This window comes from Chelmon rostratus, chromosome 8, assembly GCF_017976325.1.
Source record: "Chelmon rostratus isolate fCheRos1 chromosome 8, fCheRos1.pri, whole genome shotgun sequence".
Classification (NCBI taxonomy): domain Eukaryota; kingdom Metazoa; phylum Chordata; class Actinopteri; order Chaetodontiformes; family Chaetodontidae; genus Chelmon; species Chelmon rostratus.
In genome coordinates this window covers 1,863,348-1,887,073 of record NC_055665.1, presented here as the reverse complement: position 1 = coordinate 1,887,073, position 23,726 = coordinate 1,863,348, and the positions used below count along the sequence as shown (strand labels likewise).

The 23,726-nt window shown below is 44.5% G+C and overlaps 2 protein-coding genes across 2 annotated transcripts in view; one reads left to right on the top strand and one right to left on the bottom strand.

The window, feature by feature from the left end:
- Positions 1–1,094, bottom strand: part of plekhf2 (pleckstrin homology domain containing, family F (with FYVE domain) member 2) — a 29,466-nt gene extending 28,372 nt beyond the window's left edge. The window contains exon 1 of the mRNA XM_041943127.1: positions 961–1,094. The gene's annotated coding sequence lies outside the window, so the exon portion shown is untranslated. The remainder of the gene's footprint in view (positions 1–960) is intronic.
- A 19,185-nt stretch (positions 1,095–20,279) lies between these two features.
- LOC121610977 (trace amine-associated receptor 6) lies at positions 20,280–23,464 on the top strand. Its single transcript, XM_041943324.1, has 2 exons — positions 20,280–20,507; positions 22,141–23,464. The coding sequence occupies exon 2, from the start codon at positions 22,176–22,178 to the stop codon at positions 23,238–23,240; it is 1,065 nt and encodes a 354-aa protein (XP_041799258.1). The 5' UTR covers positions 20,280–20,507; positions 22,141–22,175; the 3' UTR covers positions 23,241–23,464.
- The last annotated feature ends 262 nt before the right edge of the window (positions 23,465–23,726 follow it).

Genomic DNA, 23,726 nt, shown 5'->3' with positions numbered 1-23,726 from the left:
AAAGCAGATGTGGCACAAACGGTTTGGAATTCCTGCCTTAAACTAAGAGGCAAGTTATTGCATGCAAATGGATAATAAGCTTACAACCACCGGGGCCGAATACATGTGAATGAACCTTGACCCACAAGGCGCACACGCCAGTCATGAGAGAAATCTTCAGCCCAGTGCAAGTCCACTGCAGACCTGAGTCAAGCAGACATAAGACAAGACCAACTTCCCCTTTAGTGGAAGAAAAAGTTTCACCAGCAGCCAGAATCACATTCACTTCCACAAGGCTGCTATAAAAGCCAGGACCTCTGACGAATGAGGTTATGTTACCTTAGCAGGGAGGTACAGGTGGGTGTGGTGGACCCTGACAGGTTGTAAACTTTGTACCACTTGTACTTGATGTTAATCACACATCAATCTAACGTTGAATAAGGAGCGGAACGCTTGATAAATGGTGCGTTTCCAGTCGGTCCTGACCTGCCATGAATAAATACACCACAATGACTTTATCCCACGGGCTTAAAGACAGAAGAGGCACACCAAGTCACCATGAGTTCACGTCTCAGTTTATATTCACACCACCTCCCCTCAAAGCAACTTAAAGTTCCCTCAGTGAGTTTTCAAGTTATCGCCCAAGTTTGGCAAAGTGGTGTCAGCTGGCAGCGTTAGCCAGCTAGCACAGAAGTTAGCTTCCAGATGACCGCTCACTGTTGCTACTTGTGCCGAAGCTAACTCAACTCTGCGTGCTGGTCTTTGACACCACACACACGCTTTCTATCTTATCTCCGAGTTCACGACTTTAAGAAAGTCGAGGGAGATGTTTTCTTGTGCTAAGTTAACCAGCTAGCGTCTGTTAGCGTGAATGGGAAAAAGTAACGTTAGCACCAGCCCACGGAATGAGCTTTAGCTAGTTGTAGCAAAGTGTGACAGAACATTAAGAGAGGCAACTTTAAAATCAGAAAAACTACATACCCGACGGCACCTCTGGTTGTCCGACAACTGTTGCAGTGACTTGAAGCTCAGTTGTATTCCAGAAAATGTCAGTGAGGCAGTAACTCCCCCCCACAGACCGCTGAATCCGCAGACAGCGAGAGCAGCTGGAAACTCCGCCGCTGCCCCGAAAATAAAACAACAATATGGCAGCGGAGCGCCGCGCTGCCTTCAGGGCACACTGGACAGTCGGGAAATACCGCACGCTGCTGGGAAACGCTGCTCGGTGAAGAAAACATAAGTCATTCTTTTGTCAAGGACACACCTGTAACCACTGAGTAAAACAACCTAAAAAAAAAAACAAAACAAAACAAACAACGCCTCCTGCTTATTATTACAATTTATGCATCACTAAACACCAAATATCACAGCCCATTCTAACAGAAAATGCTATAAATGAATTATGACTAACTGCAGTTTGACATCTGACGTAGTCTGATACAGTCAATAAAATAAGTTATATCTTAATGGCAACTCAATTTTATATATTCCAATATTAGGCCTATATACGTATGATATATATATAATATATATAGCACATTTTGGTGAAAGTAAACTCAGTGCTTTACATAAAAATACATACATGAACATGTACATGTACAAAAGAATCCAATAAATAGAATATAAAAAAGACCCACATAAACCCCCACAGATGTAAATCACAGACAGAGTAGCACACAAACACTAATGAACTAATCATAAACTAATCATAAGCTTTGACAGTTGTGACCTTCAGACAACAAGGCCAGAGTAGCTGAATATACCATCAGCAGATGTAGGTAAATAGTGAGAAAACAGCCTGATGACCTGCAGAGAAATGTACTGACAGACAAACGATGAAGCACAAAATTCAATTTCTGGTCTAATTTTATAGCTGGTTGTGATTTTCAGTGGGAGCTTCTGCAGGACAGCCTTCTTAGCATTGAATATTCTAGAATTATGACATTGTAAGTCAAAATGATGAGTTACTACATCAAATTTCATCAGACAATTACTCTCTTTATTATATCCATTCCTCACATTTAATCAGTCCATACTTGAGCTTCCATATGTACCTGCACTATCTGAGCTTTTCTGTCACCTGATTCCTACAAGAAAGTACTTCTCACCTGAGCTGTGTGGTCGTAAAATGTTTTCTATCTATCATGTCGCTTTTCAGAGGGGAAATAGTACCGAGAAAAAACATGTATTCACACTCACAGGAGTACGTGTGTGCAAAGGGATTAATATCTTAAATCCCTCTGTCCCGATGCAGTCAAACGAGTTTCAACAAGTGACATGAACCAACCACTTTTCTGTGTTTACTCTGCTCACAGTTTTTCGGTGATCATTCCCACGTGCCGTGAAGGCAGCACGGGCAGGCCAGAAGCTGTGCTATTGGGAGGGGACCTGCTTCTGGTTCACAGTAGTAAACAGGACAGGACATGCTGAGGCTCACCAGGCAAAAACGCACCGTCACCCAAAACACAAAAAAGAAGATTCCTCTCTCACGACCTCCAGTCATGGTTTCCTCACGGAAATACTTTTTCTTTTCTCAAACAGACCCAACTCAAGGGCCACTTACTAGACTTTTCCTGAGGTTTGATTCTATCATGCATACATCGAATGCAGATGAGAGGTTCTACGAGTTCTGAAGAGGTTCTCAGAGGACGACAGTGTGATAAGCGTGGTTGAAAGCTCCAGAAAAAGCTGGCAAAAGGACCTTGAGCTGACATTAATTTCTCAGGATTATATTTTCAAACTTAATGCTGAAGTGTTTTTCCAGCAAAGTGTTTGGTTTTGAAATGAACTCTGAAAGAAGCACAGCGACTCCCTGCAGGTTTGAGCTTCTGTTCGTTCGTATTGACTGTTTCCTACAGCTCAGAGTCCTGCAGGACAAAACAAACCTCAATCATTACAGTTCTTCTCTTTGCTTTCTGGAAACCACTGCATCTCTCCAACCTCTGTTTGTTTGTGTCGTCCCACCAGAGCATCCGAGCTCTCTGTCTCTTCTTCTCCTCCTCCTCCTCCTCCTCTCTCTCTCTCTTTCGCTCTGTGTGTTTGAGTTTTGCCTCTTGTGTGTCTTCTTGTCCTCTTCCAGGTCTCCATGGTGGACAGGAGGTCATGTGACTCTGGTCTGCTTGACAACACCTGAAGTTACTCCACTTCCACTTTACATATACGTTTTTATAGTACTAGAATTCGGCAAACTCATAATTTTACTACGTTGATCTTTTCCGAACACACGACATCCATTTCCTGTCTGTCCGTCCTGTGGGGGGACCCCCCCTGCTGCTTTTCCTGACGTTTCTTCCACTTTTCTTCTTGTTGGACTTTTCCTTTTCTGAATCGAGGCTCTGAGGAGAGACGACGTTGTATTCTCTACAGATTATGTAACTAATGTAACTGAAACTTGCTTAACTTGACTTCTCCTTTAATGCAGTTTGTTGTGTTTCTGGCTTGTGGTTGAACAGTATATTTCATATCAAAGGAGGAAAGTTGGTGTTGCCCGGCAGCATATTTGCAAACTTTTCTCTGCTAACAGAGAACATGGACAGAAGGTTGGAAGTCTGGGGCAGTAAACACAAACTTAAGTTTTTAACTAGTAACTGTTCCCTGCAGGCCCGTTTTAAGACAAACCCTCAGCTGTGAATAATAAGTTCTTTAAAACACATCTACTCCTCCAACCGCGAAGCAGAATCTTTGATCAGGTAAATATTTTTCTTTCAGCTGACGTCTCCTCCTTCACGTCTCAGTGATGTGACCTGCAGGCTCTAAGTTTCCACATCACTACTGTAACTTAAATGTTTACAGCGATTGAAAGCAGCTTCTCCAGGTTTAGTTTTGGCCCTGGCGATAACGTCCGTTTGGTTTCCTGGTGACCCGAGAGGATCAGGAAACAAACTGATCACACTCGCTTCCTGAATCCATCGGCTGAGCTCCAGCTGAAGAGACGGATCCACGCTAAGGTGATTACTGACCTGAGGCTTCATCACAGAACTAAATGCTGTGCTGAGACCCTGGAAGGGGCCAGATCAGGACACAACAGTTATAGCAACACTGATCCCCTCAGTTAGAGAAACACAGTGACCATCAGCTGGTTTTGTCTTGTCCCTTAATTCACTCCTCAGCTTATTTAACCTTATATTATAGCTTTCTGTTCCCATTCATTAATTATTGTAACATTGTCTGGGCAGCAACCTATCCTACATCTGAATAAATTAAGTGTCGTACAGAAGAAATATCTCAGATATATATCCCATTCAAATAGATATGCACTCTCGGCACCCCTTTTTTAAAAATATAAAGTACTCCCCATTGACAAGGCAAATGTTTATCAAACATGCTTACTCATGCATAAGTTTATATACAGGAAGATCTTCCAGATACCTTTCAGAATTTCTTCATGCCCACCTCACATGTACACACATATCAAACTAGGCACAGCAATAACAGTCTACTCTTACCCCATACACGATGATTTATGTCCTCCCATTCTGCTTTCAAAAAGCAAGCATCCGCCTGATCCCTGTACTCATCCTTCGCCTTTCCTGGATTTAACATGTATTTTGTTGTTTCTCTTGTATTGCTTTCATTTGCTGGTTGTTTAGCCTGCATGTCATGGGATTGATATGGGCAGGTGTGGAACTGCCTGCTGAGGCTTCGTTCCCACCTTGCACAGTTTTTGCACTTGTACTAAACTTGTGCTAAACAAATACACTAAACTAAACTAAACTAGTTCCAGTCATTCACGTTTGCTGTTGAGAACGAAAATAGTTGAATTGCAAAACACCTGCCTGGATGGACATATTGTGAATTTTGGGCATCAGAACTTTTGTAGCAAGAGTTTCATCACAACTAATCAACTCATTATTTGCAAATGTGATGGATGAAATGATAAAGCAGCCTCTGTATTTTTAGCTAATCTTGTAGCTCTGTGAGTCAAATCTACCTCCTCTATGTCTTCACTTGATATGATGTTTGCATTCTGCAAACTCCTAAATATCAAATCAAATTTCCATGAAACTAACTGACTCTTGTAAGCCTGAGTCAGAGAACTGGGGCTCATTTGCAGCTCATATTTTAGAGTCCCGCTGTAATTTAACACTTTCAGCTGATGGTCTTCTGGTTATATATTTCCACTTATTAATCTGCATCCCTCATGCGAGGATCACTTCATTTAAAAGTTCTGAACAGAGACTCTGTGGTCCTGCATGGATGGATGGATAAACAGAGATGTTGAAGGGTATATATAAGGCTAGCTGTTTCCCCCTGCTTCCAGTCTTTATGCTAAGCTAAGCTAACCATGTCCTGACCCCAGCACTGTTTTTAACACACAGACATGAGACAGATATCCATCTTCTCGCCTCACTCTCAGACAGAAAGCAAACAAAGTGTTTCCCAAAATATTAAAGAAAGAAGAGCTAAGGAGAATTTGGTTTTGACTCCTTCAGGAGTAGATTACCTTCAGAGAAAATGCTCATAGACAGATCCCAGTGAAATCTCCAGGTAACAGGTGACTTGTGAGGTGATTTAAAGATTTAGGGGACTTTGAGCTGAGAGCCACAGACAGAGTAAAGAGGTCTGGAATGGAATTTGATGACATTAAAAAAAATATGTACAAGAATTTTATCCTTAAACGTGAAAAGACACATTTTATTTAGATTTATTTTATTTATATTTCACACTGTGCATCACTGTAATCACATGGTGCTTCAGTAACGGCAGAGGAACCAGAGAGCCACGTCCAGCCGAACGCCTCCTGCCAGGAGCTGAATCACCTGCTATCAGCTGCTGCTCCTGCTCCTCAGCAGGAGTCAAGCAAAGGCCATCTGATCACCGCTGGAATTACAGGCCTGTCTGCGAGTCCAAAACCACCCACAGACCACGTTAATGTGGTCAGCTTGTTGTGCAGTCCTTCGGTCCCCTGGCGAATTAATAACGTAGCTTTAAGTCAGCAAAGAAATTAAGCAAATGTCAGCGACTTCACTGTTTATGAGTGCAAAAGCAGCGGATATCCCTCATTAACCAGCTGCTGTTTGACGCCGGCCTGGCTGTTAAAAAAGCTCTGTGACCTCTGACCTCTCTGAAGGTGGACTGTAGGTGTACCGGCCAGCGCCTGCTGTCTTCTCTCTGCTCTGCTTCTGGTTCAGGTTGACATGTCAGAGGTGGTAGCTGAATCTGCAGAACCATGATGCATCAGTGCAGCTGTCACTTAGCTGCGTTTGACTGACAGGTGCGAGGCCTCGTGTGCTGCTGGCGGCGGCGTCCTTTGCTGCTCATTTCTGTGGCAGCTGAAATTATGCAGACTGGGCTTCCTTGGGGACATGTCAGCACACTGTATGTCATTATTATAGGTCATATATTTGAATAAAAGCCATCGGCAAGCAGGAACTACACCTATAGCACCCCTATATAAGAACATATAAACTGAAGATGATGAAACACTCGGCTGCTAGTTTAATAGGTAAACTTTGCTAAAACTAATCACAATCAATCAGAATCAGAATACTTTATTGATCTCAAAGGGGAAATTGGCTCAGTTGCAGTTGCTCCCATTGTACAACAGAAAAAAAATAGAAACAGGAAAACACTATTCAATAATGTAAATAGACCATAAATGATGAACAACATAAAATAAATGTAAATATATAAACTGTGTCTATAGAGCTAGAATAAATAGAATTCATCTGTATAGAAATATATCTGTTTTGCAGCATTCAAGTAGCAAGAATAATATAATACTACTACTGCTAATACTATAATGATACTAATAATAACAATGATATATAGTAGTAATAGTATATGGTAATAATAATGATGATGATAATAATATAATAATTGTAGTACAGTAGTAGAATAATGTAGGACATGATGTTACATCATGAAGTTTATAATGTTAGTGCATAAGTAGATAAAAGCACATGAATGTAATGCACCACTAACACAACAGCCTCAGTTTTAGCTCAACACTCCTAATAAACTGTTTCTTTAAGGGCGTGCCGTGGAGACATTTCCAAATTCTGTGACCGGATGATGAAGATCAAATATTTGTACAGTTTGGAGTCATTGTGCAGGTGTGACGACCTTATGATGCTTCTTCTGTCAAAGGCATAGAGAGTGCACAACTAATTATTATTTTTCTTATCAATCAGTGCGTTCATTATCTATTTGAGTAATTATTGGATCGTGCAGTCACAAATGTTTTGTTTTTTTTATTGTGAGAAATGCCACAACAGGCCCTGAGAGCCCAATGTGATGTTACATAACATTACATTTATTCAGCTGATGCTTTTATCCAAAGGAATTACAATAAGTGCATCCGACCATGTGGATACAACCAAAAAAAGGCAAGAATCACGCAAGTACAACAACAAATATGTTGAACTGTGAATGAGCGATTTTATCCAACAAATGTCTTATTTTCAGTCTGAAACCTGAAGAGACTCAACTTAAAGTGATGATGAAGAGAAGACTGAAGGCAGCAAATGTTTGTAAAAGATAAACAACACAGTATTTGTCATTTTTGACGATTAAACAGATATAACCACTTATTGAGCATCAAAATTAATGATTTTCTGTTTGTCTAATTGATTAATCACATGTTAAACCATGATGTAATGGTTACGTGTCCACATACTTTTGGCCACGTTGTGTATTTCATCGTTGAATTTAGCTTACTATCCTCATGTCTGGCCTCATAAAACTCTGTTACATAAATCCAGAGAGCAGCGTGCAGACAGCTGCTGTGCCTCTTGTAATGATCTTATAGCAGCAGCTGAGGCGACCTCTCCCACAAACCGCCCCTCTCCTCCACGCCGCCGCTCGCTCGGACACGCGAGTCCAAACACAGATGACATCACCGCTCTCTCAAACGTGACTCAGAGCGACCGGCCCAGCTCGGCACGCAGCGGGCCGCGAGGCTCAGCTGCCTGCAAACTCTCCCATCTGTCGCCTGAAATCCACGGCGTCGGTCCCCGGCCGAGCTCCGTCAGGCCTCCAGAGGCTGACCCTTCAGGGGTGAGGAGTGAGGGTGAGGTGGGAGGAAGTGACGAGCAGGGGGAGTCGGGGGATGCTGCGGAGGTGGAGGAGTGGGCAACGCTGCTCGCTCGTCTTTCCCCTCAGACAAGCGAGCACGTCACAGTCAGGGTGAATTAATCTGAGGCTTGGTGGTGGCGTGCCGGCCGCCGTCATCGCTTGCCTGGCGAGCAGCTCTGTCACCCTCTTCTCCCGCCTCCCCTCCCCCCTCTCGACAGCAACCATCTCCATCTCTCTCTGTAAAATGTATATTCCCCCTCTGGCCTATGTTGTTCTGCTGCTCTGTATCTCAGCTACATCAGTGCAGTTGTTTGAAGGCGTCTGGTGACACTGGGGGGGGGGGGGGTATGGGGGCGATCGACCTCACGCCTCTTTGGAGTGGACCCGTCTTGGTCGTGGATAAAAAGCTGGATTTACAGCTGTGTGCAGGAGCTCCACTCTCATCCTGGGAATCACCAACATGTTGGACGAATTTGCCTCAAGATTCATGACTAAAGCGTTGAATGCTGATGCAGGAAGCAGTATGTGGGGGTGGGGGACAACTAACATTTGCTTTTAATGAACTGTAACCACAGTAATTCCTTAACTTTAATTTAGTTTCGTATCCTGAGCTTTTGCAAAATCGTCCTCATTGATGTTCTTGTGTGGTGATAATGTTGCAGAGGCTCATCACATCTACAGATTTACACTGTGAGACCACAGGAAGTGTGTGAGCAGTGGCGTGCACAGTGGGGGGGCAGGGGGGGCGACCGCCCCTAAAGTGCCCTCTTGGACACCAAAACGCGTGCTAAAGTGCCCCCTGGGAGCCAAAACGCGTGCTAAAGTGCCCCCTGGGAGCCAAAACGCGTGCTAAAGTGCCCCCTGGGATCCAAAATGCGCATTAAAGTGCCCCCTTGGTGCCAAAACGCGTGCTAAAGTGCCCTCTTGGACGCCAAAAGTCCTTTTCGCCCCTGCCCTTCAAAAAGTCTGTGCACGCCACTGTGTGTGAGGGACAAACCTGAAGGGTTAAACAGGATAAACACACATAAAGACCTCACAACTGAACAAACGCACCCATTCTTCTTCTTCTAATAATAATTTATGGTGCATCTCCCTCAGGAGACTCGCAATAGACGTCAAATATAAAACTTGAGAACGACTGGCAGCGTCTGGATCTGACAGCTGATCAGATTAGACTGTTTACATTTCAAACACTGTATGATTCTATCTGCTGACTGTCAACACCAGCTGACCCAGACCGGCACAGACCTGGTCCAGCTTGGTCCCGTCAGTCGTCATGGATCATGTCTGGAGCCAGCTCAGCAGTCGTGATGTGAGAAGAAAGACCATTTCCATAACGTCCCATCTCCATAGTTTCATCAAAAAGTGCGTCCAAAAAGATCGTTTAAACCCTCGTTTGAGAGGAAAAAGCGGGAATAATTTGGTTTTAGGTTAAAGGGATTTAATCTCCATTAAGGCTGATGTCTGCACCAGCGACTGTACTAACAATCCACAGCATGAACTGGAGGCTGGACGCAGCTCCTCCTGTGGCGCTCGCCCTCTGATCGGCTCAGACTAGGTGGCACTCTTGTAATGTCTTCTTGGACATATCTTCATAAAGTCGACGTTAACGCACAAAATCACATTTGATTAAAGATTCAGAGCATCAAACTTGAACGAGCTCAGTTTCTTTCTGTCACAGTGGATGGCAGGACTTTGGATTATATAATGAATAAACACACTGTATGGATAATAATAATGTATGACACATCCATCTGGTGTAGCAATGGCACTGAAATCCGACACCCGACTATTAATTCCTCCACCAGAGGTATCTCTGACACAACCGTCACCTGACGCCTGACAAACAGGCATAAATCTGTTTTAATGGCCCTTTAACTCTGTCGCTGTCGCTCACGGTGTGTTTGGCCTTGAGAGGCTCAGTTCATGATTCATTATTAGCATACATGTATAAATAATTCATAAGCAGCTCTAAATGTCAATTTAAGGCAGCAAAATGTCTTTAAATATCAGATAATGATTCCTCAGGAGATGAGCTCCAGGTATTTACAGACGTACTCCGACTCCTGTTCGCTTTAGTTTTGCAGGTATTTGACCATGAACGAACAAACTGAAACAAATGACAGTTTATCCTGTGGGGAACACGACAGCACCAGGTTTTATCACACCCATCATCAGTCATTTCATTTAAAACCACAAATGTCAACCACACGGTGGCGCTAAATCCCCAAAGTTATTAGGGTACATCATCTGGGAACCATGAATGTTGGTCCCGACCACCTCGTGGATGTCGGGATCTTTCACTGGCTGACTGAAACCTTTGACCTGCTGATGACAGAAACCTGACTGGGATTCGTCCTCTGGGGAACATGAACGTCTGTTCAAACTGTCCATCCACACTTCAGTCCCAACCAAAGTCATGAACATCGCCATCCCGTCTCATGGCCAAGAAGAACATGCTGTTTGTTTCACGGCCACAACACAACATGTTTTAAATAGTTTAAATATCTGTATGAGGAGTCAGACTCTGTGTTTTTAGACTTGATCTCGGCGTGAACCGACACCTGCAGGTCTGCAGGAGTTTCACATCTGTTTTTGGCCTCGAAACGTGGCGTTGACTGTGGACACAGACTGAGAGAGGAAATGCACCCTGCCCCCGCCCCCCCCGAGCAGAAACAGCAATGTTTTCTAATAAAAACAAACATTTTTTTCTAATGATTTTCCATTGATTTCTGTCAGCTTCAGTGAAATGAGCGTGATAATCCCCGCGTCTTCTTCCTCTCAGTTTCAGTGTGAGTGAGCTCTGCCTTTAGCATTTCACTACGTCCGACCTGCATTTCATAACAGGAACCAAAGCACCTGAGAAGCAGCTGTGACAGAATGAGACCCACATCTCTAAATGTGAGAAGGCACGACGAGGCAAGAAACAGGAAGCGGTCTGACCTTAACATGCAATGTATAAATTTAGTGCCATTTTTATTTTAGCTGTTGTAATTAAAGCACTTGAAGTAAAAATGTTCCTGTCAGTGTTTCTCATCATCTCTGATGTTTGTGGATTAATATTCCTGCTGCATTAATGTGGATGTTTCAGGTTGAGCTCATCTGAACTACTTTATATCCTGTTGGCTGGTTTAATCTGCAGCATCATATTCTATAAGATCATCATATGTTTGTCCTGCGAGAACCTCGCATCTCAGAAAAACAGCCTGTTTTCAGCTTTGTGACGTCCCCTGACCTTAATTCAAATTAATTAAATCTATTGATTAAAGAAGTAACTCGTCACACGAGGGCAAGAGCGGCAGAGACAGCGCAGCTAACATTTCCCAATGCTAGCATGCTAGCTTGACAGAAAACGCTTCTATGTGTCGTTCTAAAGGGCAAATACAAACCTTTTGGTGTTTTATCTGCACGATTTGTTGCAAATTAGACAAAACTGCCACATTTTTGTCTTATAATCTGAATATTTGCACAGTGTTCTTGCATTCTTTGCAACTTTTGTACTAATATATTTGAGCCTTGTTTAATTCTTCCTTGGTTTGTGTTCTCTTGCTTTATGAGCGTTCACTTGAGAATTAAGCTGAGCTGTGTAACTTGCTCTGTGAGCAGAAAGCTGTGAACCTTGAATCGCATGTCATCCATTATTTGTTGTTCCATCATGGCTGCCACCTGAGAGCCGACCCTGTGTGGTTCGAAGTCAGCTCCTCGCAGTTAATGTTCCTTGAAGGTCAAAAGCAGGTGCACAGGAAATAAGTAAAGGCTTTCTATGTATTCTTTGCCTTCTGGAGATCAACAGTGCAATTATTCTTCACCCTCGCTTCACAGCTGGCGCGAACAATCACCCAGGTGATGAGTGTGTGCAGACGCTGGAGTAACTCTGCTCCTTCAGGGTGTGAATGGAAATAAAGAGAGCGTTCTTCGTCATCCGGCCCGGTTAGATAAGCTTTATATAAGACGTCTATCTTTGGTCCATCGGGCTGCTGTCCTTCTGCCCTCCTGTCAGCTGCAGCACGCTGGTGAAAGCTGGTGATTTGACAACAACTACCAACCACTTCAGCAGTTCATCAGCCGTCATTTCATTTCTTTCCGCTCGCAAAATGTTGCCGGTTGTGAAAATATCGACGCTGTAATTGCTTGTTTTCGTGTCAAAGCAGAAAAGCTTCCTCTTGTCTCCTGCTGACTGAAGCTGCTGCTGTGTAACTTGGAAGCAAGATGATAAATCTTTTATTCTGCCGCTCCTCTTCCTCCTTAAATTGGATTTTAAGATCATGCTCATTGTTTAGAACGATCAGGCTCCTGTTGTTATCTCGGACTCACTTTTTATCTTCACACACTGTTTTAAAGAGTCGGATATACAGTTATCAATGTTTTCAGCTTGTGCTTTTGCCTCCGTATGTATAAATGTTAATAGTATGCTGCTGTCTTTGCTTTCAGTGATTCGGCAGACATGGAATCAGTCGCGTGCCTTCAGGAACGTGGTGCCGAAATCAGCTCTAACAGGCGAACCCCCGCAGACATTGTTAACCACGTTGGGGGCTGTGCAGCTTTCTCGTTAAATAAGTAATGAGACACACTTGAAGATTAGTCATCATCTGCATGTCCCCTGGAGTTCCTGTGGTGGATTAAAAAAACATCACAGCATCCTTTCATTGCATGCTTTTATCATGCAAACTGAAGACGAACGCTGCACTTCAACGCCCCGAAAAAAACAATTTTCTGTCAGTTTATTACTACGAGCGCTGGGTTGAAATCATGAAGGGAAAAGTGGGTTTGTGGGTTTACACAGGAGGCTCGACGGACCGCCACCACTTGCAAGTTGGGGGTCAGGGGAGCTTCTTACTGATTAAACAAGGCTGGTTTAGTATATTGAATAAATCTGCGTCAGTTCACCAAACTCACCTCTCTCAGGTGATGTGCTCAATTGCACCAAACGCACCGATCAGACCTGTGGTGGGATCTGATCAGAACGTGGTCTCCACTTTTACTCAGGGGGGGCGGGAACAACAGAACCTGGCTTTCAGTGATCTGCGACATTTATCAAATACCCACATTCTTCAAACTCAAAATCATATACAGACGTATAAAAACCTGGAAAAGCACTCTAGAGGACTTCTGTGGTAGTTCTGGTACAGCTGGTTTCTCCAGGACCACGTTTCAGTGATGACACTCACACACACTCGACCAACTACAACACAGATGCTGCTCACCAGTGGCGTGCACAGACTTTTTGAAGGGCAGGGGCGGAAAGGAAGAAAAGGGCACATATAGCGTGTCCTCGCCACTGAAGAGGGCACTTTAGCACGTGTTTTGGCTCCCAGGGGGCACTTTAGCACGCGTTTTGGCTCCCAGGGGGCACTTTAGCACGTGTTTTGGCTCCCAGGGGGCACTTTAGCACGCATTTTGGCGTCCAAGAGGGCACTTTTACACGCGTTGTGGCTCCCAGGGGGCACTTTAGAGTGTGTTTTGGCGTCCAAGAGGGCACTTTAGAGCGTGTTTTGGCTCCCAAGAGGGCACTTTAGCACGCGTTTGGAGTAGAAGAGGGCACTTTAGAGCGCGTTTTGGCTCCCATAGGACACTTTAGCACGCCTTTTGGCGTCCAAGAGGGCACTTTTACACGCGTTTTGGCTCCCAGGGGGCACTTTAGAGCGCGTTTTGGCGTCCAAGAGGGCACTTTAGCACGCGTTTTTCAAAAACTGGCCGCCCCCCCCCCTCCCGTGCTCACACATCAGTGCATCAGTGATAATACTGCTGTAACGTATATGTATAACGCTGTGAGCTATTGAGCATGATGACACTTTACCTCTGAATACTTTAAACTCTCATTCTCCGGCCAAAAACTATGGCACCTGGAGCAGCTCCAACAGTAAAAGGCTGCAAACACACTGATGCATCAGTATTGACAATCATACTGTCACACAGGATCATGGGTACTGTAGTACTTTTTACTTTTGATACCTGAAGTACATTTTGCTGAGCCAGCTGGAGGAATTATACGTAATAAAGCTTCACATCTGTGATGAGCATGTGGTTTATAAATTACTCCCTAAAATCAGTAATTTCTCCCCTCAAATTCCTCAATTATGCACTCATTAGACTTACAGTCATTCCACTCCTCAATTTACTAATTCATTATATAATTTCCTTCCCCCAAATTAAAGGGAAATGCCACCAATTTCAGATGTATTTACTGGTAACGGCAAGCAGCAGTTTATTTCTTCATAATGGCGTCAGCGTTGTGACAAATGCAGAAGAAAAACAGGAGTTTGGAGCTCGGACGACCTCGCTGTTTATGACAAGATGCTGTTGAGTTGCATCATGGGATTTTTAGGATCGGAGCTTAACCAATGCTAGAGATTGAGAGAGATTGCCCCAGTTTATGGAGGTGCAGTCCTGCTGCAATGACCCTTTAATGTTAGATAGCGATACCCCAACATCAGAGAACAACGTTGACGTCAACAAAACTGCAAAACGTCGATTACGTTCAGTGACAACATTTTTGTTTTTATAAATTTCACACCTGCACACTGCAACACCTGTGTGGTTATGGCTGGTTGTGGTCGATAAACAGACAAACATTAACGTGCATGAACGTCTGCTGAGCTTCACACACATCCACAACCTCGACCCCCACACTGCTACTCTCTGCAGCCCTGCACGAACAGCACGAACCGGATGGAGAGTTTAGAAGAGACAAAAATGTTGAAAAGTGATGGTTTGTAGATTTCAATGTTTTGTGTAATTGTTGGTTGAGTTGCACTTAAATTTACAGTGAAAAACAAAATATATTCCAGGGCGCAGCAGTTTCAAACAGAATAGGTTGAAACTGTCACTGAAATATTAAAAAAAATAAAAAGAAGTTTAACCAAGACATGAAAGAAGTTTAACTTTTCAGGCTAATTTATCCCAGTTTTAATCCAGTCTGGACAGTTTTCACCAGCAAATCTCTTCTCAGTGAAATACTGACGTCCAGGTCAGAGGTCAGAGCTCCTCTCTCTGGGTTGTCACTGATGAGGAGGATGAAGGCCTCTGAATCCAGTTTGTTTGCACAGCAAAATGCATTTTTTACTCTGAATATTAACGTGTCAGATACTCAGGATGAGTCAATATCTGAGTGCAGATAGAAAACATTTTGTCTTCTTTATTTAAATCAGTATGTTTTCATGCAAGTTTTCCTGCAGCTTCATTGCTTTTAAAAACAGCCTGCTGACGCTGAACACTGAAGCTCTCCATTAAAACCTGATCAGCTTTTCGTTTGGAGGTCGCAGTAATGAAATTCACCGTGTAAATAAGGCTCTTGTTATTTCTGTGTGCCGACTTGACTTTGATAATAAGTTGATGGAGCAGTGTTTCCCGCTCTGTGATTTTATTTGCAGTGTATTCGACAGGAAACCATCAGAGGCTGCATCAGTGGAAGGAAAACAAACCTGTTTCACTCCTCTCTGTGTGTTTCAGGGGGAATGAAAACCATCCAGGTTTTCATGTACTTTCTGATCGCTGCAGTTCAGCAGGTTCAGTAACGCGTACTGTTTATTCTGTGATTCCAGCAGGATGTAAAACTGTTCCGCAGACAACAAATCTGCTGCTGAGAATGTGGAGTCACGAGATGAGTGAAAGGTAACAGGAAGGAGGAAGCAGGCAGATCCCTTTCTGAAGTAAAAGTACTAATAACATACTGAAAATACTCCACTACAAGTCAAAGTTTTGCATTCAAAACCTGTATTATCAGCAAAATGTACTTAAGTACTAAAGTAAAAGTGTTGCTGTATCAGTAAAATGTTCCTGTCAGTGTTTCTCTATCATATCTGATGTTTGTGGATTAATATTCCTGCTGCATCAATGTGGATGCTGTGGATGTTTGTCCTGCGAGAACCTCGTATCTCAGAAAAACAGCCTGTTTTCAGCTGTGTGACGATGCATTTTCAGCTGATCCAAGAGGCTTTTTAAACAGTTTATTGAGCTGAAGAAGGACGAGAATTTCCTCACTTCATCCTTCAGTTTATCACAAACATTCAACACATCTGGAGATACGAGCTTTTCACTGGACAGGAAGGAATCTGAAGAGTAACTAGTAACTAAAGCTGTCAGACAAATGTAGTGCAGAAAAAAGGAAGATATTTATCTCTGAGATGTCGTGGAGTAGAAGTATAAAGCTGCATGACATGGAAACACTCAGGTAAAGTACAAGTACTTCAAATTTCTGCTGAAGTACTTGAGTAAATGTACTTTAATTCACACAGTTCGGCTCAAAGTGCTTTACATTACATTGTACATTGGTGGCAAACAAATTAAAATCCAGGATAAAAAGAAACTAAATGAAGTCATTACAGCTTCAACGGAGAGTTGGATCAAACAGCCATGTGCTCTGTGTGCAATGTTATCTTAAGTTTAAGGATGAGACTTGAGGGGGGGTCAGGGAGGGGCGATCACTTCTCCACCTCATAGCTTCATTAAAGGAGGATGGATGTTCACGGGCGTGAACTTCCACAAGCACTCAGTGGAGCAGAAACAACACGTGTGAAGTTTTAAAACAGGTTTAATCTTGATGATTTGCAGGAGCGGTGGTTGCAAAAGAGGGAATCATGAAACGAAGCAGCTCACGGGTTTCGTATTCACTGGTTTAAGCTCCAGAAACAAACTGTGATCTGAAGCATCGGACCGGAGCCGCCCACTCTGACCTCTGGATTAAGGATTACCCACCACACGCAGAGAAGCACGGGATTATGCTTTTGTTTTGTTGTGTCCACTGCTGCCAGCGCAGGGCTGGATGAATGATAAGTGATAGTGTTGCGCTCTGCAGGCAGTGTGTTCTCCACTCTGACTGCTGGAGTCAGAGGTTTCTGAAGCTTCTGATAGGCTGAAGGAGATGAATAGTCAAAGGAGAAACCGAGGCTGAAGGGAAGGAGAGAGGAGGCGTCTGACTGTGAAGGTCATGATGCTTTAAGACGCAGAAAGCCGCATGTTAGAAGAGTCAGTTCACGAGCAACACGCCGACATCAGAGAGAGGCACCAGAGTTCAGGGTTTGATCCTGAATCTGTTCAACAACGAGATGCTTATATACACTTTATATATATATCTTCCATCCCCTCTGCTCAGATTCTGTCTATGCAGATTTAAAGACAGAATCTGAGCAGAGGGGATGGAAGACCAGGGTCTGTCCGGTTGAAGTGGGGTGTAGAGGTTTTGTTGCAGGGTCAGCTGTTTCACTGTTGAGGGAGCTGGGAGTGCATGGGCAAAATTTAAGAAAGACAGTGAGGGAGATGTCAGATGAGGCTGCTAGGTCTAGTCAGTGGATATGGATCAGGAGAAATAATAGTAGTTGGGGGGTGAAATAGGGACAGTGGGGGGGCAGGCAGAGGACATGCATGCCTAACCCGGCAAGAGAAGAGGTTAAAGTCTGAACAAGACACCTCTCCTCTGCTCTGCTTTCCCCGCCCCATCTTCTCGCTCTGCCAATAGGAAGAGAACCAGGAAGTTTAGATAAGGTGGGGGTGTGGCCAGCTAGAGTCTCTCTTTGGGACCATGCGGCCTGTTCAGGTGAGTTTGCGTGGTAAGACACAGAGTTGGCTTGTTTTTTGATCTTTTTGGTTGTTTTCCTGTTTTGTCTGCTTCTTGAAGGAAATGTTAGGGTTTGTTTTCCTGCTTTGTTTGCTTTTTGAAGGAAATGGTAGGGTTTGCTGCTTCTTGAAGGAAATGTTAGAAGAGGCTGTTAAATCTAGTCTGTGGTTTAGGCCTCCACCTTCAGCACCTTCTAAATTTTCCACCCCCTACCCGAACAAGGGTCTGTATCCAATCCCTACTTTCATCTTTTGACTCTACCTCTTTATTTTCTATCCCCTACCCGAACCAGGGTTTGTATTCCCACCCCGCTTTTTCTTGGTGCAGTTGGTGAGAGGCAGGGGTAGATGATGGTAGTGTGGCAATCGGCAGTTACATGTGGCATCTAGGCCTGTGGTAGCATTGTAGCAGCTAACAATAGCTAAAGCGGTGAGAGTATGATAGTATCTTAGCAGTTAGTATTGGTAGCTAGCAATTAACATTAACAGTATAGGTGAATCTAGCGTTATTGTCTTCTTCTGTTCCTCTTAGCAGGTAGCGGTTAGCACATAACATTAGCTAAATGGTAGCATCGGAACTGTATTGTCTTCTTCTGTTCTTCCTAGCGGTTAGCAGTAGCATTAGCAATAGTTAAATGGTAGCATCGGTACTGGCCACTACCTGGAGCATCTCTGGGTCAGTTGAACGTGGCGGTGCTGTTTGGATTGTGTAGGAGCAGTGTGAACTGGCACTAGGGGGGGTGACTCTGGGACGCCGGAGTTCACTGCCTAACCTCCTGGAGGTGTAGTGGGACTAAGTAGGCGAAACACTGTTGAAGGGAGGTTTCCACCTGATGACCCCCAGAGACGTGTTAGGAATCACTGCTCTTTGGCAGGTATAGAGGCAGATTAGAGCTCCAAGGTTCTTCACTGAGAATGAATCCTCTTTTTGAGCACAAGTATCTTGTGTTTAAATTAACACTTTATATACTGTACAGTACAACACATTGGAAAATAAGATAAGATAAGATAAGGAGGAATGTATTTGTGCAGACTGCAAGGATAAAAAGGGTACCAAATAAAATCAACTGTAGTTCTGTACATTATACACAAAAAGAGTATAAAAACAATGATAGAAATATGAAAGCACTCCGGATAAAAGCTCTCTGCTGGAGTCTTTATTGTGAATTACGCTTTGTTTACAGTGGTTGTCTTCCTCTGGAGGACAGATCATGATGTCTAGTGGTCTCTGTCTATGTATCTACAGGATGAAGATCAGGATCAGCTGACCTCTCCAGGTTTGCTGTGACTCCATTAAAACACGTTCAATTAGGAATAAGAATAAAACTGCTATAATGATGGTTTGACACGTGGACCCTCCTCAGGACCTTCATCATGCCACGATCCTGTGTTTTAGTGGTGTGATAGACTGTACAGACCCCGCGGACACAGTAAATCTGGATCTTTCGGGGTCGCTGGAGTTCAGGGAAAGCAGAAAAGAGTCTGAGCTCAGACCTGAAGTGATCAGGTGGAGCCTCTGACAGTCATGAGCTGGACTCCACCCTCAGAATCAGTGAAACAGAAAAAAGGAAACGAGGCTTGTAGAAGAGGAGCGGACCCGGAGGATTCAGTCAGATACATGAGCCACTCGGACACAGTGACAGGACACACAACCATCCTCATCCTCCGGCACGCACGTCCCGGACTGCGGCAGGCGTCGTGTTGTAGGCGGGGGGACTCCTCTGTCATCAGCAGCCTCAGCCAATGGAGGAACCAGCGGAGGAGACACTTTAACGGTCTCTCCGGAGCGGAGCGGAGCAGAGCGCAGCGCCCGGTGGCGCGGATCCGTCCTCCCGTTCATGTGCCAGCAGCTGGTTCTGGTTCTGCCAGTGGACTCTTTTCCTTTTTCATCTTCCTCCTGAAGATTGCGGGATGGTTTGAGCTGCAGTGGCAGCTCGCTGTGTGGATGCCCAGAGGGGAAACGCAGCTTCACGGACGGCTGGATTCTGCGTCTTGAAGGGAATTTAAGGCTAAAAGTGAGTAGAGTTGCCTGTAATATCTGATATGACCCGACCATGAGGATGTGAGTCAGTGGATGAGTTAACCTTCGTTAATAATATCAGGAAACTGGTTTTAAAGTGAGTCCCTGCAGGGAATCTGGAAGTGCGCTAAAACCCAGAAGATCTGCGCGTCTTTTTTTCGCAGAAACAGCCAAAAAGATTCGTCAGATAAACGATCAAACAGAGTGACTGTGACAGTTATCTTGTGGTTAAAACATTTTAAAGCGTGTGTCCAGTGAGGCGCTCAGATCCGTGCGCGCCGGTGAGTGATGGATTTCTCTTTGCGTCCCGGGGATCATTGGCTGGATATGCGGGAGGTTTACGCATGACTGCGCGCTGTAGATGGATACACAGAGAAAAAAGCTTGAGGATGTGACATCCGAAACCGAAAAGCAAAATAAGCAGTGACAGCGGAGCCCACAGCTGCGTCTTTGTCATGTTTCTCAACATGGACGACCTAAAAACTGGATCCAGCTTTTGTTTTGTGTTTCATTTCTGTAACTTTGGAAAATCTGGAGATGATCTCTGAAGTGACACCGAGGAGCGCGCGCTGAGCCGCAGGCTCGTGATGATGAGGATGCTTCAGTGTTTCAGCTCGGCCGCTTCTCAAAAATAACTGGAGGACATTTTTATTCATTATTTATAATTTTTATTAACTTCACGTTCTTCGGTTTATTCAATCCTTCATAAACATCCGGACAGTTGAACATGTTTTACATTAGACCGAATTAAATAACAGTGACGTAATTTATTTCACTGTAGCTGAAGCAGGATGTCCAGGAACCCGCCTCACTGTGCCGCGCGTGCAGATCTGTGCCTGCGCGGATTAAAGACGCCACGAGCGCCAGCTGGGTTTTGTTTACTATTACAGCTGTTGTTGCTGTCCGACCAGATTATGACGTCACCCCTGCTCCCGCAGGAGTAAGTAGCATCCATCCGTCCATCCATCCATCCAACATCCATCACCCACCACTCCATCCATCCTTCATCCACTCCATCCAACATCCACCACTCCATCCACACATCCATCATCCAACAATCCATCATCCATCCATTATCCACCACTCCATCCATCCTTCATCCACTCCATCCACACATCCATCCATCCAGCATCCATCATCCACCACTCCATCCAACATCCACCACTCCATCCATCCATCCAACATCCATCATCCATCATCCATCATCCATCATCCGACATCCATCATCCAGCACTCAATCCATCCATCTATCATCATCATCATCATCGTCCATCCATCCATCCAACATCCATCATCCACCACTCCATCCAACATCCACCACTCCATCCACACATCCAACATCCATCATCCATCCATCCATCCATCCAACATCCATCATCCAGCACTCAATCCATCCATCTATCATCATCATCATCATCATCATCATCATCATCATCATCATCCACTACTCCATCCGTCCATCCAACATCCATCATCCATCCACACATCCATCCATCCAACATCCATCATCCAGCACTCAATCCATCCATCATCACCATCATCATCATCATCCATCCATCCATCCAACATCCATCATCCACCACTCCATCCATCCTTCATCCACTCCATCCAACATCCACCACTCCATCCACACATCCATCATCCAACAATCTATCATCCACCCAACATCCATCATCCATCCATCCATCATCCATCACTCCATCCATCCTTCATCCACTCCATCCACACATCCATCCATCCAACATCCATCATCCACCACTCCATCCAACATCCACCACTCCATCCATTCATCCAACATCCATCATCCATCATCCAACATCCATCATCCAGCACTCAATCCATCCATCTATCATCATCATCATCATCATCATTATCATCATCGTCCATCCATCCATCCAACATCCATCATCCACCACTCCATCCAACATCCACCACTCCATCCACACATCCAACATCCATCATCCATCCATCCATCCAACATCCATCATCCAGCACTCAATCCATCCATCTATCATCATCATCATCATCATCATCATCATCAACTACTCCATCCGTCCATCCAACATCCACCATCCATCCACACATCCATCCATCCAACATCCATCATCCAGCACTCAATCCATCCATCTATCATCACCATCATCATCATCATCCATCCATCCATCCAACATCCATCATCCACCACTCAATCCATCCATTCATCATCATTATCATCATCATCATCATCATCATCATCATCATCATCCGTCATCATCCTCATCATCCATTATCATCCAACCATCATCATCCATCCAGCATCCACCACTCTATCATCCATCCCTCCATCCATCATCCCCCCATATCTTATGTTATCTTAATCTTATGTAATCTATATTAGGTCCCACCTTCTGTCAGTCATCACTCAGTGTGATCTGGCTGATGGTTTATATTTCTACGACACACGGTTGTTAGTGTTAGTCAGTTTTACTTCCAGAACCACAAACGCTTCTATGTGGTTTGATTTGTGCACCTTTTTTAGTTTTTCACGCAGCTTTTGTAATTCTGACATCTTCCTCTTTTCACTGTAATTTTAGGTCATGAAGTGAACGTTGCGGAATCACCTTTTCCAATGATCGAGACCAGCACTCCGACCATGCTGGACAGAACTGAACCGGCACACTGCACCGTGTGCTGCTGTACGCTGGCCAACAAGATCCTCATGGTGCTCTTCATGGTGCTGCTCATCTTCGCCATCTTGTTTGGGAACTTGGTGACTCTGGCTGTGATTTTAGGGACGAAACACTTTCACACGCCGCAGGGCTACCTGAAGGCGTCCCTCGCCGTGGCCGATCTGGCCGTGGGGATATTCGTGGTGCCGCTGTCCGTCTACGCTGAGGTCTACCTCATGGTGACCGACTCGGCGCCGGAGTGGACTTCATACAACTCGCAGTCGGTGAGTTTCCACCCGTGCAACGTGATCGGCCCCATCTTTGCCGGCTGCACCTTGGTCTCCATCACCACCATTTTCCTGCTGACCATCGAGAGGAGCATCGCTGTGCTGAGGCCGCTGCACAAGGACTCTGTGATTACACGTAAGAGGACCACGATCCTCATCGTCCTCTCCTGGGTGGGCAGCTTCTTCTTGGCGATCTCTCCGATGGTTTTCAGCAGCGAGATCACTCTGGAGTACAACTCCTGCAGCCGGATGTGCAATTACGCTCTGGGGACCATCGGCGAGTTCCCTAGCCAGGCCTGGAACATCCTCCTTCTCTTCCCCACGTTCGACTTCACTCTCCTGGGTGGAACTGTGGTCATCAACATCATCTCTCTGTCAAGCATCAGGCAGCACTCGAAGCGCAGGAAACACCTGGCCGAGACCGAGTGCCAAAGCACCACCAAACCTACTTTCTCTGACATAAAAGCAGCCAAAACAATAGGGACGCTGACGGTGGCGTTTACCGCTTCCTTCACCCCCATCGCCGTGTTCGTGGTCGGGAACGTTTTGGGGAATAAATGGTGCAACTTTTCCTTCTTCGCCTTCTGGATTTTGGCCACCAACAGTTGCTGGAATGTCATAATTTACAGTGTGAGGGATCAGAAGTTCAGACTTCGCGCACACAAGCTGCTCATGCCTTTCCAGAGAAAAAACACAACCAAAAACCTAAAGAATTCAGGAACCAAAGACCAGAGCTGAACCTGAGAGGCGGGACGCCGTCATTTAGATGTCCGTTTGTCACACAAACTCGCCGTTCGACACGTCGTGGGTCTCGTTAAGAGACGCGTCTGCATGTTTTGTGGATTGCTGTTGTGAAGTTTTTACATTAGCATGGAAAGTTTTTCAGATCACAACTGTTGGATATTAAGTGTCCCTCTTTGTGGACATTTGTCTTGTTCTGTGTAACATGAAGCCTGCTGCAGTCTGTGGAATGCTTGTTAACCTGAGTGTGATCTATTAAAACATGATTCAAACTGATTCCTCCGTGTGTAAAGATGTGTGTGAGATATACTTCTATATATATACTTATGTATATATACTTGTATATATATACTTCGTTTTTTAAGTAAAATACTTTCTATCACAAAATTACAAATTACCTTTTGTTTTGTTTTGTAACTAAATATATACACATATGCACACATATACATATACAAACAAAAAACATTAAATGAAAAAGCACTC

Bases quoted from the DNA above. Each gene is read 5' to 3' on its own strand.
- LOC121610977 (XM_041943324.1), top strand. From the start codon at position 22,176: ATGATCGAGACCAGCACTCCGACCATGCTGGACAGAACTGAACCGGCA.